This window comes from Tachysurus fulvidraco, chromosome 7 (genome assembly GCF_022655615.1).
Source record: "Tachysurus fulvidraco isolate hzauxx_2018 chromosome 7, HZAU_PFXX_2.0, whole genome shotgun sequence".
NCBI classification, from domain to species: domain Eukaryota; kingdom Metazoa; phylum Chordata; class Actinopteri; order Siluriformes; family Bagridae; genus Tachysurus; species Tachysurus fulvidraco.
Genome location: NC_062524.1, coordinates 1,722,294 through 1,742,270, shown reverse-complemented (window position 1 = coordinate 1,742,270; position 19,977 = coordinate 1,722,294). Strand labels below are relative to the sequence as shown.

At 41.3% G+C, this 19,977-nt stretch overlaps 2 protein-coding genes across 2 annotated transcripts; one reads left to right on the top strand and one right to left on the bottom strand.

The window, feature by feature from the left end:
* The first annotated feature begins 666 nt into the window (after positions 1-666).
* LOC113650517 lies at positions 667-13,987 on the top strand. Its single transcript, XM_047815633.1, has 5 exons — positions 667-4,764; positions 11,904-11,931; positions 12,149-12,171; positions 12,331-12,815; positions 12,919-13,987. Exons 3-5 carry the CDS (start codon positions 12,149-12,151, stop codon positions 13,467-13,469), a joined length of 1,059 nt encoding a protein of 352 aa, XP_047671589.1. The 5' UTR covers positions 667-4,764; positions 11,904-11,931; the 3' UTR covers positions 13,470-13,987.
* Positions 6,985-9,792, bottom strand: LOC113650516. Its single transcript, XM_027158911.2, has one exon. It carries the CDS (start codon positions 9,774-9,776, stop codon positions 7,662-7,664), a length of 2,115 nt encoding a protein of 704 aa, XP_027014712.2. The 5' UTR covers positions 9,777-9,792; the 3' UTR covers positions 6,985-7,661.
* Positions 13,988-19,977: the final 5,990 nt, after the last annotated feature.

Genomic DNA, 19,977 nt, shown 5'->3' with positions numbered 1-19,977 from the left:
GTAGGTGTGAGGTCCAGGGTTTTTATGCAAATTTGCGCAGGTTTAGTAAATCTATTAATCATGGGGTCCCTCAAGGATCAGTTCTAGGACCTTTGCTTTTCTCGATATACATGCAACCATTAAGGAACATTATTAGAGGACATGGGATTAGTTTCCATTGTTATGCTGATGACACACAGTTATATATCTCATCAAAACCAGATGAAATAGCCACAGTGTCCAAATTAACTCAATGCCTTAGAGAGATAAAAGACTGGATGAGCTGCAACTTTCTGTTGTTAAACTCCGTTAAGACAGAAATACTACTTATAGGTCCAAAAACCAGTACACAGAAACTCTCACAACTGAACTCCCATTTAGAGGGATGTACTGTTACTAGTAGCTCGACAGTGAAAGACCTGGTTGTTATATTAGACAGCAACTTGTCTTTTAAAAATCATATCACCCATACTACCAAAACAGCCTTCTTCCACCTTAGAAATATTGCCAAGCTGAGAAACATCCTGTCTGTATCTGATGCTGAGAAGCTAGTTCACGCATTCATGACCTCTAGACTGGACTATTGTAATGCATTACTAGGTGGTTGTCCTGCATCTTTAATAAATAGGTTACAGTTAGTCCAAAATTCAGCTGCCAGAGTTCTCACTAGGACAAGAAAGTATGACCTTTAACCCCAATGTTATCATCTCTACACTGGCTACCTGTTAAGTTTAGAACTGATTACAAACTGCTGCTACTTACGTACAAGGCTCTTAATGGTTTAGCTCCCATGACAGGGACTCTGATTTGGGCTTTGTAGGGAGTGCAAAAATGTCACTGGGTTATGGTCAGTATAAACAACCAAAGGTCCCTCTGTCGCCCCAACATACACAAAGTTTTGCAATGCCCATATTTACGCCAATGCTTCTCTCAATTACGGAATAATTTAACTGATATAGATTAAATTTCCGGGAAAGAAAGCCACTGGATGGTCAATACCTTCCTCGGATTTCTGTATCAAAACTGCACCTGTGCCTATGTTACTTGCATCTACTTGTAATTGAAAAGACTGGTCAAATTTCAGAGCCGTCAAAACGTGAGCTTCTGTTAACAATATTTTAATCTTCTTAAAAGCCTCCTGGCAAATATGATTCCAATGGAACTTCACGGTTCAACGCAACAAATTTGTTAAAGGTGCAGCCACCACAGACAAATTCCGACAGAAACAACGGTAAAATGCCACCATTCCAAAAAAACGCATTAATTCCTTTTTGGTAGTTGGAGTAGGATAATTATCAATGATGTCTACTTTCCCACGAACCGGACGCACCTGACCTTGACCCACAATCTTACCAAGGTAAGTAACGGTGGCTTTTGCAAACTCACACTTTGATAGATTTACAGTCAAATTGGCTGCAACAAAGCGATCCAACAAAGCCCAAATATGCTGTAAATGCTCGTTCCATGTGTGGCTATAAACTACTGTACCACATCATCTAAATATACCGCACAGCCTTTTAAATCGGAGATGACGCGATTCATTAATCGCTGAAAGGTGGCGGGTGCGTTCCGCAGAGATTTCCCTAGCCCTTGCAGATAGGGGTACTTGCCAATAACCTTTTAAAAAGGTCAAACTTGGCACTTCCCACCTGATCAATGCAATCCTCAATTCGAGGTAAAGGAAAAGAGTTTGGTAACAGCATTTACCTTTCGATAATCTGTGCAGAACCGAAAAGAGCCATCAGACTTACTCACCAACAGTGATGGGGATGCCCAGCTAGAAAATGAAGGTTCAGCGATACCATTATTAAGCATGTAGTCAATTTTAGCATCCAGATGTTTTTTCTTATTTGCTGAAACACGATAATAACGCTGCCGAATAGGACCAGAATCCCCGAGTACATGATGAAATATCTGAAAACAGCGAATCGTACTCCATAATTAAATTAATCAAATCAATACACTGCTCCTCCACCAAATAATTGAGCTGATCACAGTGTATGAAGAGCCTCTGAGTTTTTCAAACGGCCTTGTAGGACCGAATCACCTGGATAAAACTCATCTTCAGCAGGAGTTACATCAGCAATTACAACCGTTCCTTTCACAAGGATAGGTTTAAAGTCGGACCCAATCATTTTGTTCGTGTCACAATCAATAAGAGCAGCCTCCTTACATGCATAATAGGGTTTTAACAAGTTTGTGTGACATACTCTGGTTTTCTTATTTCGATCTAGAGTCTCGATCAAATAATTAAGATCTGATATTTGACGAGCAACGGTGTAAGGTCCAGCAAATTTAGCCTGAAAAGGCGATCCTACAATAGGCAACAATGCCAGTTCTTGATCACCTTGTTGAAACGAATGGATTTCTGCCCGACGATCAAAGAAACGCTTCATTCGGTCCTGGGCCTTACTTAAATGCGCTTTCGCCATTTGACCAACCCCAAAAATTTTCCTACGAAAATCGCTAACATAAGTCAGAACATTCTTCGGCGGATCAGATTTTTTCAGTCATCAGCCAAAACATCCAAAGGACCTCGTATATCATGGCCAAAAACAAGCTCATTTGGACTAAAACCTGTACTCTCCTGTGAAGCCTCACGAGCAGCCATCAGCATCCAGGGTAAACCTGCTTCCCAGTCTTTCCCCATCTGAGTACAATACGATTGTAGTAAAGATTTCAATGTTTGGTGAAATCTTTCCAGAGTTCCCCGACTCTGTGCATGGTAAGCACTGGAAAGATTACGTGTAATGTGAAGTTGTTTTAATATTTGACCAAACACATAAGTAAAATTACTACCTTGGTCCGATTGAATAACTTGTGGTATTCCAAAGACAGAAAAACTGAGTAAGTGCTTTCAAGACATTTTTCGCAGTAATAGAACGAAGCGGGTAAGCAGACGGATAACATGTTACCTGACACATAACTGTAAATAAGTACTCGCTGCCTGATTTTGACTTTGGCAAAGGGCCAACACAGTCCACTATTAAATATTCAAAAGGCTGACTTATCACAGGGATTGGATAAAGGGGTGCCGATTTTATCGCCTGGTTGGGTTTTCCTGTAAGTTGGCAAGTACGACACGACTTAATGTAACTAGAAACATCCCGCTTTAATTTCGGCCAAAAAACCCTTTCAAGAGCAACTTGTTTTTTTTTTTTACACCCAAATGACCAGATGCATCATGCAGTTTGTAACACAAGGTTCCAAAATTTCTGAGGAACAACTTGTACAATGGGGTCTCCGATTGCAAAAACACCCTGTGGTACCTATTTTCGAACCAACAGACCGTAATAACCAGATGGAAGGTTGGCAATCGAGTCACATGGAACAACCCGATCGAACAGCTCATTTAAGGTCAAATCCACTTTTTTGTTCCATCAGCAAATCATTACGCGCTACTGACAAAATTGAAGAAATTTCCAAAGTACCCGTCTCCTTTGGACCGTCACATTTATCAACAGTTTGGTTCTTTGACATAGCCCGTGTTACTGCACAGGATGGCAAAACCGTGGTAATGAACGAAGAATGCCATTCATTCCTCGATTCATGAATTACTGGGGACGGAGTCACCACCAAGTTCGATGAACAATCTTTCCAAACACGGTTTCCAGCCAAAATAATTCCCTAGTATAACCTGTATTCCCTCAACAGGCAAACACGAATGAACACCAATTTAAAAATTTTTTGCTCGGTTTCACAGGCAGAAATTTTGAGTTGATTTTGGATGTTTCTCTCATTTTTAACATCGGACACTCACGCCGAAATTTACTAGGCAGAGTGTATTTATGCCACGGTTCGTTCCGACTAGGACCTCCATACATTCTATTTGCCGAAGTTTTATGAATTAACGAAAATTCATTGGCTGAAATAGCTGCTTCGTACGCAGTAAGAGATTTTTGTTCACTTACAGTATGTAGGTCACTACACGGTCAGAAATACAATTTTTGAATTGTTCAAGTACAATCAAATCCTTTAAGTCGTCTAGTGTTTCAATCTCAGAAGCCATACTCCAGCGATTAAAGTACATCGAAATGTCACGTAGAAACTCAACATGTGTCTGTTTCTCACCTTTTCTCCAAAACCTAAATTTCTGCCTGTATACCTCCGGAACCAATTCATTGGATTTTAAAACTGCGGTCTTTACAGTCTGATACTTTGCCGCATCCTCCGTACTAAGAGAGGAGTACGCTTCTTGAGCCCTGCCCGTAAAAATACATTGTAACATCAAAGTACGTTGGTCATCTGGCCAATTTCTTGCCTCAGCAACACGTTCAAATAATACAAAAAAAGTTCCACATCCTGTTCATCAAATTTCGGAATTAGTCTCAAATTACTCACATCATCAAAGTCACGCAAACCATGCTTACTTCCTGACCCATTTGTGCTAGGAATTCTTCCATCTCATCAAATCCAAGCGATAACGTTCAAGTTCTAATTGTTGTCGCTGCACTTGAACTTTAGATAATTCGAGACGTCTTTGTGCTTCAAATTTTTTTTCTGCAGTCTCAGCTTCAAGCAACAGCAGTTCTTTTTGCTGTTCAATAACCAAATGAGACATCTTAGATGCAACATTAACAGCAGGTTCTGGCTGCGACTTTAACACATCACGTGCATTCAGTTCGGGTTTTATGACCGTCTTAATTGTATCTTTTAAAAGCTTATCTTGGACGGACAACGTAATTTCATAAAGATCTGCGACCTCCAAAAGTTGATCTTTAGAAAAAAGACATCCAAAATATCTGACGGAGTTTTAATAAACTCCTCGACAGAAGCCATAACAAGGTAAGCCTATTTTAATACACAGGTAACAAAAATGAAGTGCAGTTCCCCCAACTAAACTGAACCCTAGTCTTCATATAGTTACTTGCAGCGGGTATTTACACACTATAAACCAGTGTTCACAACAACAACCAATTGACTAGTTGCCATTACAAAACACGGATGTGTTCCCGAGCTACTGCTCCAACTGCTTCCACCATACAAAAAAAAAAGAAACTAAAATAACAAACAGAGCATCTGGTTAAGGATACCCTCTTTTCCTAACCAGGGAAAAGCAGTCCAAAATTCTTACCCATTAAATGTATCAAAACAGCTTACTTACCAAATGCAATTCCGCACAAATGCTATACGCACAAATATACCTAATTCACTGAAGCCCTCCAAAACAAAAGGATCAACGAATAACCAATATCAACAGAATTTACAAGGAATTAACCAAATTAAAGTCGGATACAAACATACTCAAATTACAAAAACGGACGGGCCCCCACTTTAGTCACAACCGGCTCAAGTCATGACAAAAAAGGGAGGACGCAGTGAAAACCAGAATACCAGTTAATCTTTTATTTGACAAAGAATTGTGAATAATTAATCTGAGCTTTGGCAGAATGTTTACACATGACCGTGTAGTGGTGAACTCCAATGGAAAACAATACTTATGAAATAATACAGAACCAAAACAGAAAACAACCCAAACAGATCCCAGGCGGAAAAAGATCTTCAAAACACAATCAACACCAAACTTAAATAAGGAGACATTACAAGAAACAGGTGCACCCGATTTAGCAACACAGCTCCACCTACTGGCCGGACGTAGCAGGGAAGCAGGAGACCTGTCACAATACATACATACTGTGAACTATATATATCTTAAATTTTTTACTATATCAATTTTCTATATTTCTCCTTATGTTTACCTTCTGTTCTATGTTTATGCTCTGTAAAGCTGCTTTGAGACAAAGCCCATTGTAAAAAGCGCTATACAAATAAACTTGAATTGAATTGAACTATCTAACTTTCACATTATGTTCCTCTCAAATTTTGATTTGCTTCCACCTGCAAATTGCTTTGTGTATGATATTTAATAAACCAATACATTTTAAATGTTTAAATGAACATGTATAGTCACACCATTGTAGCAGTGTTGCATGCAGTAGGCTTATAAGGTAAGTAGTGATTGAAAAAGTAGATTATCTTAATATCAAAACCTTACATTTTCTCTGGACCTAATGATAAATACATGTCTGACCTTTGGAATGAACCAAAAAAAAAACAAAACTAGAAAATTGCATTCATGACGGTGATTATTTCTTTGCCTACATTGACGCTGATGCATTAAGAAGAGGGGGTCCCCTGTACCAAGATGGCGGCTCTATTGACGCATTCGTTCCAATGTACTGCCATTACAAGGCGACATCTAGTGTGTATATATATGATCTGATTCAAAGGTTTAAAATAATGCGAGACACGCGGCAGCGCCCTCGTGTGTTCTATTGGAGTATTACATGGAATCTATTACTGTATAGCGAGTTTAGGAGAGCTTATTGTTGTGAGTTGTCAATGGAGCCTGTAACAAAAAAATCACGTTCTGAAATATGGGAACACTTTTATTTGATTTTGCCCAATAAGGTGGATATATGGTTTTGTTGTGAAGCCTATATATTTATAACTTCACTCATCATAGGGCAATTATACGATTCAGTGTAACATTTCATGTCGTATATTTTGTCATATATATTTATTGGATAGTAGTAATAAGTTGAAAAATATAGGAATGCAAGAAAAGCCTTTTGTGCACCGCTTAATACCATGATCTTTTTTTTAAATGGTTCACACTTTACACTTTTGAGACAAGGTCTATCCTGTTTTTAGCTCCAGTGTTTGATTTGCTCCCAGTAGCTGGCCTATAATCAAATGAAATCAAGGATTTGGCGTGCAGACGTATGAGTCGTTGTACGTGCAGGTAAGGTATGTGCAGGAAGTTGTGTAATAAGTCGTAACGTATGGTGTTCAAAACTTCATGAACGCTAACTAATAAAAGTAGGAAAAGTTCCAAATTTTCATGAATGCCTGCATTATTCTGATGGACCCATTTGCAGGAGACTGGAGGTTCATCTGAGAGTGTATAGTCCCTCTTACTATAGCTTAACAAGTGTTACAACAAAGTATTATTAGTGGAGAACTTTATTAATCCCCAAGGGGAAATCAGAAAAGTAGACAAAATGAATGAAATTGCAGAAAGCGTTTATTCTGGTAAAGTGCAAACAAACAAATCCAAATTGTAAGGCAATTATTTTATGTCAGAATCTTCTAGTGGATTTTCTGGTACATTTGGGTTGGTACAGTGATAGAGGACCAATTTAACATCAACACTAACACTGAAAAAATAATAAAAACATCCATTTATAAGAGTTTAGTCTTTATAATTGTAAACCTGAAGAAGTAGGTGAAATAAATGACTTTTATCATTTTAGAAATGTATCACTTAAGAAAGCTACTGAGTACTAAATAATACACATAAGTAAGAAATCTTTATTTTTTTGATAAATGCAAAGCTAATGGGAAAAAGTTATACGTTATATTGTGGTATTAGAGAATAGTTTGAAGTGCAGAATAAATTTGTCACTTTGCTGTTAAGACAGAGCATTAATACATACTCATATATTAACATACACAAGAATATTACATGTGTATTATATTTGTAATAAATGTAATTAGAAAAAAACAAGTTAATTAAAAGTGACAAAAAATGAATGATATGATGCTCACATGATATTTATGATCACATGTGACAAGAAGCTTGAATATGAACACTGTGCTAATTACAGTGTAAGGCACTTGTTTGATACTTTAGGAGCTTTATTGGGTATAATTGTAAAGAAGAACTTTTGTTTATTCACTCAGGCGTAGTCTGATTCATCTTCTTCTGTGAATCCACTTTTAACAGCTGCTTGAATGCGCTTTATCTCTTCTGGAGCAGCAGCAGGGAGAATGGCGAGCAACTCTTTATCAATCTTATTCTGTCTTGCAAAACTCTTCGCTTCAAACTCCCTCTTGTTCTTGAGGACAAGGACTAAGATGGCTTTCTGAGCCCCATCACAGGCGTTCCGTAACTGATCAACCTCAAACTGAAACTCTGGCTTTTCCTTGTCCATGACCATCAGTTTTCCCAGAGAGCTGACACGATCCATGAGGTGCTTGGTGGACACCTCAGTGTAGGTTGTAGAGATCATGTTGACAAGGTTGGCGATGTTAGTGGCTTGAAAGGCTTGATTGTAGAGCATATCTTTGGAGAAGAGCTTTGCGTTGTAGGAAAGCGTCTGTGTCTTCTCAGATGTAGATACAAAATCTTTAAGGGTTCTGTTCAGACTGATTTTCACAATGTTGGACACCATCTGAAAGAAGCGCACCATCTTCTCCCACTGCTCCTTCACTCTCCCCATGGCATCCATACCCTTAACCAACATTTGTATAGTGGTGTTAAAGTCTATCTCTTTGAACTCACACCTCCTCATGGTGATCAGGATTTCAGTCAGCTCCTTTTGGTTCTTCTCCATGTTCTCTACACTCTTCTCATACATCTCTCTGGTCTTGTCCAGTTGAGTGCGGCTCTGCTCTATGCGGAACCTGACATTATCTGATGCCCTTTGTGAAGCTTTCACCTTCCCAGTGTTACTTTCTTCTTTATACATCATTGGTGGTGTTGGAGTCAGAGCAGGAGAATTTGTGACAGATTTACTTTTGCTGTCAAAACTGCGAGCTGATTCATTCAGGTTTCTGATCAGTTTAATCAACTCATTTGTTTTGGCTTCTTCCCATTCCCCTTCTGGTGTATACTTTGCTAGTTCCTCACAGATCTCAATGCCTTTGGTACAGATGTTTTGAGCTTCCTCTTTTGCTGTGCAGTTTGGAAATTCTTTTAAATTTTCCCCGATTCGTTTGAACTGATCTGCCTGAAATTTTGTCTTTGTAGTTTGGTGTATTTGATCATACAAATCTTTCCAGTTAATTGTGTTTTCAATCACAAACTCTTGAATTTTCTCTGTGCATTTCAGGATTTCTGCAGATTTACTGTAAATATTAATTTCATCAATGCAATCAGCTTTAGGTTCTGGAATTTTAGACAGACTTTTTTTAGAAACATTCTGTGTCTGACTTTTAGATACAATGGACGCCATTCCATCAATAATTTCTGGATTTTTAGACAGTAAAAGTATTAACTTTTCAGGTCCCATGGTCGCTATTCCATTAATAAAAGTTGTGATGCCCTCAGTTAATCCTTCAGCCAAATCCATTCCTATCATTTCCCATCCATCGGGCAGTGAAGCCATTGCTTTGCTGTAACTTTCACGTGCTTCATTTAGCTGCTTTTCCATGACCTTCAGTACCTTCTCTGAGCGTTTAGCAGCTTCTTCTGTGTCTGTTTTTCTCAGCTCGGCTTCCTCCAGTTTCCTCTTGATTTCCTCCAGCTTCTCTCCATAAAAGTGCTGAGCATTTACACATGCTTCCAGCAGTTCTTGGATAATGTTGATGACATCAGTGAACCGTTTTTCTGTTGAATTGGCCAGCTCAAGACATTCATCTGCAACAACACGGATGTTCTCCAGCTGGTCAGGGAGGTGAGCTTCAACAACCTTATCACTGCCTTGGAACAGGATCTTCACAGCCATCTTCATGTAATCAGGAACTGCCATGGTGTAAAGTCTAATCTGATCCATGTTCTTATGGGCCTCGTTGAAAGCCCACCAGCCTGAGTTACACACCTGCATGAGGCAGGCACGAAATGACTCTGGGTATCTGATGAACTTGTAGCCATCTTTAGGTGGGTTCTTGTTGATGGAGAAATCTGTTTTGGAGGAGATGAAGACCAGCTCTCCCAGGATGGCTATGGAGAGAGGAGCAGGAGTCAGATACTCCTCCCAGTTGGCGTACGGCTGCATCACAAGTTTGGTTTGGTTCCTCATCTCCTCGGCTGTGGTGAGGCTTTGAGTTTTCTTTGCAATTTGTGAATCCATGGCTTCTTTTTTCCTACTAAAAACAAAAAGTAAATAAATTAATAATGACATCACCATGGCTGCCTTCTTGGGTGCCTGCAGAGAACAATTTGTACACTTACAGTGCAAACCATAATAAAAAATCTAAACCATGATGCACAGACGCAACATCTGAGAGCTCTTATGTTTGGTGGGTTTAGTTATTTGGTGGACACATGAGTAAAGGTGGAGTGTTTACATCTGATAAAACTGAAGTGAACTAACAAAAAGTTTCAACACTTCAACTTGCTTGAACACTAGACAAGTTAGATGTGATTGTGTTTAATATTATAGACACTTTAAGATTATCAGTATGTTAAATATTAGGTGTTATGTCAGTGCTGAATCATTAATTTAATACTTTAAAGGTCTTAAAGTCAAATCAGTAGTCAGAAAATTAGAACAGATTAAATAAATAGATAGTGATTTAGTATGGTATACATTTACCCCTTGGTTTCTTTAAATGTTTATGCCTTGTATGTAAACCTATGTGCAGATTTTTATAAACTATATTATTAGTGCACTTTTCATTAGGACCAACAACTGAAATGGTTCCCAGCACCATCACACCTCTTCCTCCAAGCTTAACTGTGGGACAGATGTTTCACTGTTGTATTTCTCATCAGATCTGTTTATAGCTTCCCCCTAATCAGTTCATTGAAGAAAAAATAAACGAGAAGTCTTAGGTGTACATTTCTTTCTTTTCTTGCTAATTTTCTGACCAATGATTTGTTGTTAAGACCATTAAAGCTTAATATTTTGCCATTTTGGACAATTTTCTCCCAAGGATTGTACATGAATGTGTTATTCAAAGCATAATTCACACACACCCACACACACCCACACACACACAGCATGTGTTAGGAACAGCATCAATCTTCCTACCTTAATATCTTAAAAGCCTTCAGTGATGGTGTGGAGGAACTCTGCCAACTCTGCGACACAAATGCTGCACTGCCCCAAAACAGAAAGTACAAGAATATTTATTATCTGTGTTTCTGTGTATCTGTGAATATTTAGTATCTGAACATTTACTATCTTCATGTTTTCACCCAACCATCTCTGAAACACTTTATCTGAAAGGAGCTCACCTTATAAATGCCACATGACTGGCTATTAAATGAGTTAAAAAGCTGTAGTGAAAGCTCAGAAAATAGTATTTATGTTGTGAGCTTGTTTTATTCTTCTTTTATTTAGAACTTCATATCAATCTAACTGATTGTTGTCTGATGTCACATGTGATACAAAAGTCATTTCTGGGTCCCAAATACTTTTTTAGATACCTGAGATGAATTCTTGCTGAGGCATTTTTTTTTTAGTAAATATTAGTTAACTAGACATTGATTGAGCTTTTCTGAAGCTGTAGTGAAAACTTTGCTTTGCTAAAAGGTGTATAAGCTATAAATGAGTAGTAGATGTAAAAGAGCGTTAAGATACGAAGGGATACTACACTGCGGCAAAATATGATGTTGTCAGAAACACAGTAGAATCTTGGATCCGTATTATCACAAGACTGCTACATCATGACTTCACGAGCGGTTACATATAGAAGGTTTTTTGCTTGATGCAAATCTTCTTTCCTCTGTAGTATTGATTTTAGTAAATATATACAAGTATTCACAGAGAAATTATTTATAACAGTAAACATTTTTAAACATAAGTTAATACAAAAATTTCTAACAATAATTTAATTTTTTAGAAATAATCTTTTTTGTTGATGTTTTGAGATTATGCCTAGTTAGTAACAGGGAAGGTGAATAATGTTATTAGAATAACAAAGTTAACAACAAAGGATTAAAGGAGTAAATATGTGCATTAAGAAGGACGTTTAAGTGAAATTCAGAACAGATTCTTCCTACCTGGATATGCTGAAAGTCTTCAATGAAGGTGTGGAGGTTCTCGGTCTGCTCTGTGACTCGAATGGTGCACTGCGTCAAGACTTAAAGCCCCTGTCTACATATAATGTGTAATCTGCCCTCCCCTTATCACCTACCCACCTCTGATACACTCATAAATTAAGTTCATCTTAAATATCACATAATAAGTGACTGTGGTGATCGAGAAGAGAAAGAACAGCAACAGAATTAAACGTTCACACTCTGCTTTCAGATTTATCTTCAGGAGACCCTGTGACAAGGTAATCATGTTTCAGGCTGCTTTTATAGGTGCTGTATTCTTTATTTATTCTTTATTATTATTATTATTATTATTATTATTATTATTATTATTATTATTATTTAATGTATTTATTTTGGTGTTTAAATAAATAATAACTTGGTTTCATTCAAACTTAAATTCTAAAAATGAAATGACTGACATAAAAAAAGATTTTACATGTTTACTTCCTGTTTCAGATGAATCAGCTTTCATCATTGGAGTGAGTTGAATTCCATAATTCACAGAAATATTTCATAACAATTAATTCATTTTTAAACAGAATTACATAAAAAATATTCAACCAAAACAAAAATGAATTCATTTCAATTATTTAAGACTTTTGATTTTCTGTGTTGAAATGTTTTGTTTGTCTCTACAGAGTTGTTCTGAAGAACACAGCTGAAGCTGTTCTCATTCCACTGAAAGGTGGGGTCTCCTCCCTGAATGAAGTCTATAAGGCTCTTATTGAGGCAGATGTAGATCCTGTAACTGGGAAATGCTCCAACTACGACTACATCAGACAGCAGATAGTACAGGCTCATCAGCTCCTGAACCAGTCAGAAAAGGAAGCCAGTTCAGGGTTAAAGAGTCTGGATGAAAACTTAGAGCGACTGATACAAGAGGAGGGGAAACTCAAGCAGGAGATGAATGACACAAATCTAACCTTAGACAACTTTAGAAAAGAGAAGGAATCAAATGAAAATTTACTCAGAGTATCTCAGGGAGCTCTGGATCAGACCAGGAGAATTCTGAATTCAGCAATACACACACTTCAGGTTCGGCAGAAAAAGAAACAAGATGCTGAAATTATCACAGGTGTGGGGGCAGGACTGTTAGTTATACCAATCATTGGATGGATTGTAGGTGAGAATTACAGCATACAGATAAAAATAATGACATCTGAACTGTTTCATCATCATAACCTTCATGTGAGTGTCTGGTCTGACTCTGTAGTTTGTTTCTTCAGGTTCTGCCATGATTCTTGGTGGTGCAGTTGAACTGGATCAAGCAAACAAAGCTGTCAAAGTGGCTCAAGAGGAGGTGACAAAGTCTGAGAACGAAGTGAGAAACTATGAACTTAAAGTATCTCACTACGTGTCTAAGATTTCCCAGACCGAACGTGACATCAGTCAGAAAGATGACCAGCTAAATCAGATACGTGAAGGAATCGAGAAGGTGAAGAAGCAGAGTCAGTCTGTAGCTGAGTTCCAGGGGAAAGTGAGAGGAGCTGTCAATCTTCTGGGTGTCCTGAGTGGGAGGGTCAGTGTGGCTGAACATCAGACTCGCAGATCCATCCTCCAGGAGCCTATGATGAAGGTGATGGAGGATGTGATGAAGGCCATAGAGCAGATCACAGGGAATGAGCTCCTCTATCGCAATGACCTGCCAAGACTCATCAATCAGATGAAGGAGAACAACCAACAACTAACAGCCACCTGTGTCTCAGAGAACAGCTCAATATCACAAAAAACATGCTGTTTCTTTTGTTTTCAGCAGATATTTTCAGTGTTTTGTTGAAATAAGTATTTGAAAAGAAATGTGATGTTCTGTTTCATATGCAAGTGCAATACAAGAATAAATGAATAAAGAAGAAAATCTGTAAGCTAAAAGACAAATAAAGAGAAGTTAATCATGTTTCATGCTGCTTTAATTATGTGAAAGGTTTATAAAAGATTATATTAAACATGAATATAAATATTATTAAAATGACTTTTTCAGATAGTGTTTATAAAATGACATTTGTCCCAGATGTCCTATTTGGCAGTGAAGTGTGTTTGTTTCACCTTTTTCATGTTCATTGTTTCATGCTTTATCCAGACAAACCTGATCCGTGTCTGAACAACTGTGACAGCATGACAGATAAGATGAGAGTTTACATTAATGCACATGTAGAATAATAAAAGTCATGGTTTGTGTATCGGTGAATACTAATGCAGTGCCAGCAGCTGGAAACCCATATTCAGATGTAAACCTGAAGTGTGTTGTAGCATAAACTAAAAGTTTGTTTAATTATATCTAAAACCTATGATTCCTGGGAAACCTACCACTGGGAAAAAAATGACCCCCCCCCACACTTCCCTCTTGTTATACCCCTTCCTTATCACCCTCCTTTAATCAACTACTACTGTACTTAAGCACTATTTACTGTCATATCCTTCATCATCTATATCTCACTTTCCACTTTCATTGATATTACTGCTAAGTATTTAACAGCGTGCCCCTGCAATTTAGGTGTGGCTATGGATTGATATAAATATATAATTTATTGATCTCATAAAGGTGTTACAGCAGATCAGTCAAGCTAGATACTGTGTATGATCTCAACAATATAAGTCTACACGTCATCGGGCATCGAGGCAGGATACACCCTGGACAGAGTGCCAACACATCGCAGGGCACACACACAAACTACGGACAATTTTCCAGAGATGTAAATCAACCTACCATGCATGTCTTTGGACCGGGGGAGGAAACCGGAGTACCCGGAGGAAACCCCCGAGGCACGGGGAGAATATGCAAACTCCACACACACAAGGTGGAGGCTGGAATTTAACCCCCAACCCTAGTGGTGTGAGGCAAACGTGTTAACCACTAAGCCGCCGTGCCCCATAAGTCTACACAAAAAAAACTTAAATATAGAATACAATAAGTTAAATAAAACCCAGTTGTAGATTTAACCCTATTTACATAGATTAAGCTTGCTTTCAGTAAGAGTGACTGGCATAACTGCATTCTGTAATGTCCCTTGTAAAGAACCTTGTAAATAATGATAATAATGAAAACTAGTTAAAATAAATAGGTTATACAACACAAGGATGTTTTTCCTCTAACTTGCTATACTGATATTTATGGCTAAATTGCAATTAATTAGCTAGCTACAATACAGTCATTTGAAATTAGGACATCTTATTAAATATTCAGTTCTTTATTAAGAAACGTCAACATGTCAAATTCTGATCATGTTTTAATTTATATGTGTAGATGAAAGTGATGTAATTGATGATGTAAGCAACAAAACAAAATCACCTTCACTTATTACACAAAAGAAATCAAGAAAAATGAGTATTTGATCTGAGGAAAAAGTTAGAACACCCTCTGCCCTTATATAGTAGTTTATCTTTCCCCCTTTGGCTGAACCTCACTGAGATGTTTCTTAAAACCATCAACTGCAAGAAAGTTTTCCCCACTCCTCAATGCAGAAGTCTTTCAGCTGTGTGTACTGTATTTGAGGGGTTTCTTACATGCATAGACCATTTTATATCACCACACAGTATCTCAGTAGGATTTAGATCCAGGCAGATGTTGGCAGATGTTTTAAATGTTCTCCATGTGTAAATGATTTTCAGACAGTGTTGGATGGCTGCTTATAAATTGAATGAATGCTTTTGAGATGTTTTTATAAACCTTATCACACTCATAAACATCAACAATCTTCTTTCTGAAGGCCTCAGAGAGCACTTTGGATCTCACCATGGTGAAACCTCTCACTTCACAATTAAGAGCAAACCACACTAAATGACTGAGGTTTAACTAAGACAAAATGCTCTGTAACAGTGTTCTAATAATTCGCACCTGATGCGAGTCATCTGTTGGTCATTTAATACAGTGGTCCCCAACCCCCGGGCCACGAACCGGTACCGGTCCATGGACCAGATGGTACCGGGCCGCCCAAGGAACATTAAATTATTTCCATTTTATTTACTATGGTGTATTTCTCTCGGGTTTGTGTGACTTTCCATGGACGAGAGGTTAACCGGGAGCTGAGAGACGTCACCTAAAGCCGCACCGATACCGCGCATGCGCAAAATATCATGATATCGGGCCGGGTTTAGGTGATGTCTGGAGCTGAGCGGCTGCAAACGGCAATGGTGTTGTAGCTTTGGTGGAGAGAGAAGGTGTGTATCGCTCTTCTCTCTGTTCACCGGTACTTTGTCATGTTTAACAGTGCTTGGTGTACGTGTATATTGTGTTTGCTCAAATTTAACCCACAAATTAGCAAAAATGAGCACGAAACAGACGTCGTTAGAAAGTTAGAAACTCTGCCGGTGTTCTGGATTAAAGTCATGGCGGAATACCCTGAGATTGTCACCACAGCACTTACATCCCTATCGTCATGTCCGACATGCTGTCTGTGTGAAGCGGGGATTTCTGCAGTGACGGCAACCGAAACAAAACTGGACAGAATAAACTGGACATAAGCGACACACTTCGGGTGTCATTGTCTCCTATTACCCCAGATGGAACCGTCTCGTTGTAAAGAAACAAGCTCAGGGTTCTCATTGATTTAGCGTTGTAGTGAGTTAAAAAGGCATGTTTAAATACAATTAAAGTAAAATTATTTATTTTAATTTAATTGTATATCCGCCACCCCAGCAGGCTGTAGTGAAAAGATCAAACATTGACCGGTCCGTGGCGAAAAAAAGGTTGGGGACCACTGATTTAATACATTTTAAATACAAATAATCGTTAGCTGTCCATACATTTTTTTAATTACTTTTTGCTGAAAAAAGTAAAGACATTTCTTTGGATTTATTTGTTTTGTTATATTACGTGTTAAAATGAAGATAAAATGCCCATATGTTTATCTATGTTAAAAAAAAAACAGGCTCTCATGTGGTGTCCTAATTTTTTACATGACTGTATCTGGAGTGTTATTAACCAGATTAAACCATATTATTTTACCTACTTCTGATTGTTTTATTGTTTTTACTCTCCGTATCTAACCACTGATGCAGAACAAACCCCTGAAAAGCACTTTTCTTCATCTTCAGTGCTACCTGTAATCTGTACTCACAGGTACACAGAGTAAAGTGCTGTTCTGTACGCTAATAATTGGGTGAAACCAACTTGTGAAGTGGAGGGGGTGTCACGAGGTGACACGGTGAGACATAGGCGAGTGAGGATCCAAATGCAGTTTAAAGTTTTTACTAAACAAAACACGAACAAACAGGCAGGCAACGCGGAACAAACAGGAAACGGGAACATGGACATGCACACACCAACACCAAAAAACGACCAACAACATTGAAGTGAACAGACAGAGTATATATGGTGAACGAGAACCAATCACAAACCAGAGACAGACAAGGACTAAGACAAAACACCTGGGGAAGAGAATGAATGTAATTAGTGTCCATGGTAACAGATAGGTGGGCAGGGTCAACAATTAACACCAGGGAGAGACGGCAGACAGAAACAAGGGGAAAACAGACAGACACATTACAGAGCCCCCCCCTTACGAGCGGCTTCCAGACGCTCCCAAGTCCATAAAACCCAGTTCAGGCGGGTGGAGCGAAGGTGCAACCAGGGTGGGAGGGCGGGTCGGGTTCGTGTAGTGGTGGCGCCCGCTGAGCAGGAGGCCAGGGCGGCGCCGGCAGAGCAGGAGGCCAGGGCGGCGCCGGCAGAGCAGGAGGCCAGGGCGGCGCCGGGAGAACAGGAGGCCAGGGCCGGGAGAACAGGAGGCCAGGGCGGCGCCGGCAGAGCCGGAGGCCAGGGCGGCGCCGGCAGAGCAGGAGGCCAGGGCGGCGCCGGCAGAGCAGGAGGCCAGGGCGGCGCCGGCAGAGCAGGAGGCCAGGGCGGCGCCGGCAGAGCAGGAGGCCAGGGCGGCGCCGGCAGAGCAGGAGGCCAGGGCGGCGCCGGGAGAACAGGAGGCCAGGGCGGCGCCGGAGGCAGAGCCAGAGACCAGAGCAGGACCGGAGACCAGGGCGGTGCTGGAGGCGGAGCCAGAGACCAGAGCAGGACCGGAGACCAGGGCGGTGCTGGAGGCGGAGCCAGAGACCAGAGCAGGACCGGAGACCAGGGCGGTGCTGGAGGCGGAGCCAGAGACCAGAGCAGGACCGGAGACCAGGGCGGTGCTGGAGGCGGAGCCAGAGACCAGAGCAGGACCGGAGACCAGGGCGGTGCTGGAGGCTGAGCCAGAGACCAGAATGGAGTTGGCAGCCAGGGTGGTGCTTTGGGCCTATGAACAGGGACAGGAGGAAGAAGGGCTGGCAAGTCCAGCGAAGCAAAACACAGGAAAACAGAAACATGCATAGGTTCAGGCCAGGCAGAGAGTTCAGGTAGTTTGGGTGTCATGACGTCGACCGCGTCCTCTGACTCAGTCATTTCGGTCGACCCGGCCGATTCGGCTGGTTCCGTCAGCTCGGCCGGTTCCGTCGACCCGGTCGGTTCGGCAGGTTCCTTCGGCCCGGTCGGTTCCGTCGACCCGGACGGTTCTGCAGGTTCCTTCGACCCGGTCGGTTCCGTCGACCCGGACGGTACTGCAGGTTCCTTCGACCCGGTCGGTTCCATCGACCCGGTCGGTCCGGTCGGTCCGGCAGGTTCCATCGACCCGGCAGGTTCTGTCGACCCGGTCGGTTCCGTCGACCCGGTCGGTTCGGCAGGTTCCATCGACCCGGTCGGTTCCGGCGACCCGGTCGGTTCCGGCGACCCGGTCGGTCCGGCAGGTTCCATCGACCCGGTCGGTTCCGTCGACCCGGTAGGTACGGCAGGTTCCATCGACCCGGTCGGTTCCGTCGACCCGGTCGGTTCGGCAGGTTCCTTCGGCCCGGTCGGTTCCGTCGACCCGGACGGTTCTGCAGGTTCCTTCGACCTGGTCGGTTCCGTCGACCCGGTCGGCTCGGCAGGTTCGGCAGGTTCCATCGACCCGGTCGGTTCCGTCGACCCGGTCGGTACGGCAGGTTCCATCGACCCGGTCGGTTCCGTCGACCCGGTCGGTTCGGCAGGTTCCGTCGACCCGGTCGGTTCCGTCGACCCGGTCGGCTCAGCAGGTTCCGTCGACCCGGTCGGTTCCGTCGACCTGGTCGGCTTGGCAGGTTCGGCAGGTTCCATCGACCCGGTCGGTTCCGTCGACCCGGTCGGTTCCGGCGACCCGGCTGGTTCCGGCAACCCGGCTGGTCCAGCTGGCGGCTTAGGGATGCCGGCCGCCCGAGCCGACCTCATCGGGGTATCCGCCAGTTTGGAGACCAGCCGGTTAGCACGGACCTCAGCCGAGCTCGCCGGTACGGTAGCCATGGGAACTGGCTCCATCACGGATGTGCACGGGACTGGTCTGGGCGGAGGCACTGTGGAGCATTCGGGCGTCCGTGGCTGATTCCACTCTGTGGCCCACGGATCCCGATGCTTGCTGCCCCCCCCCAAAAAATACTTACGGCCGGCTTCCGTCTCTACAGTGTTCACGCTCAGCGTGGACCCGTCCAGGAGCAACGCCAAGTTGACGAACTCCGAGAATGTCTTTATTTCTCTGGTAGACGGCATCAAATACCGCAGGATCTCCCTTAGTCCGTGCTTAAAAATGTCTTTGAGCGCCTTCTCATCGAAGTTGACCTCGCTGCACAGGTCCAAGAATACCTCCGTGTACTCCTCAACTGGGGCGTCCTCCTGACGTAGGCAAAACAGGAGTTCTGCTGGATCCATTGGTGGTTGGTCGTTCTGTCACGAGGTGACACGGTGAGACATAGGCGAGTGAGGATCCAAATGCAGTTTAAAGTTTTTACTAAACAAAACACGAACAAACAGGCAGGCAACGCGGAACAAACAGGAAACGGGAACACGGACATGCACACACCAACACCAAAAAACGACCAACAACATTGAAGTGAACAGACAGAGTATATATGGTGAACGAGAACCAATCACAAACCAGAGACAGACAAGGACTAAGACAAAACACCTGGGGAAGAGAATGAATGTAATTAGTGTCCATGGTAACAGATAGGTGGGCAGGGTCAACAATTAACACCAGGGAGAGACGGCAGACAGAAACAAGGGGAAAACACAGACAGACACATTACAGGGGGATTCATGTGTGACAAATTCACAATTAACACCAATGTAAAAAATAAATTACTTCTACATATATTTCAGTTGATCATAGTATAAATATTGGAGGGTTGTAATTGCTAGTTCTATTTATATATATATATATACATATGATATTTTAATTAATTAATTAATCAAGCAACTGATTACTTAATTGATTAATTAATAAATTAATCGATTGCTTGCTTAATTAACATTAAATAAA

Coding starts and splice junctions, on each gene's coding strand:
- LOC113650516 (XM_027158911.2), bottom strand. CDS start 9,776: ATGGATTCACAAATTGCAAAGAAAACTCAAAGCCTCACCACAGCCGAG.
- LOC113650517 (XM_047815633.1), top strand. CDS start 12,149: ATGAATCAGCTTTCATCATTGGA. Junction 12,172..12,330: donor AATCAGCTTTCATCATTGGA/GTGAGTTGAATT, acceptor TTGTCTCTACAG/AGTTGTTCTGAAGAACACAG. Junction 12,816..12,918: donor AATCATTGGATGGATTGTAG/GTGAGAATTACA, acceptor TTGTTTCTTCAG/GTTCTGCCATGATTCTTGGT.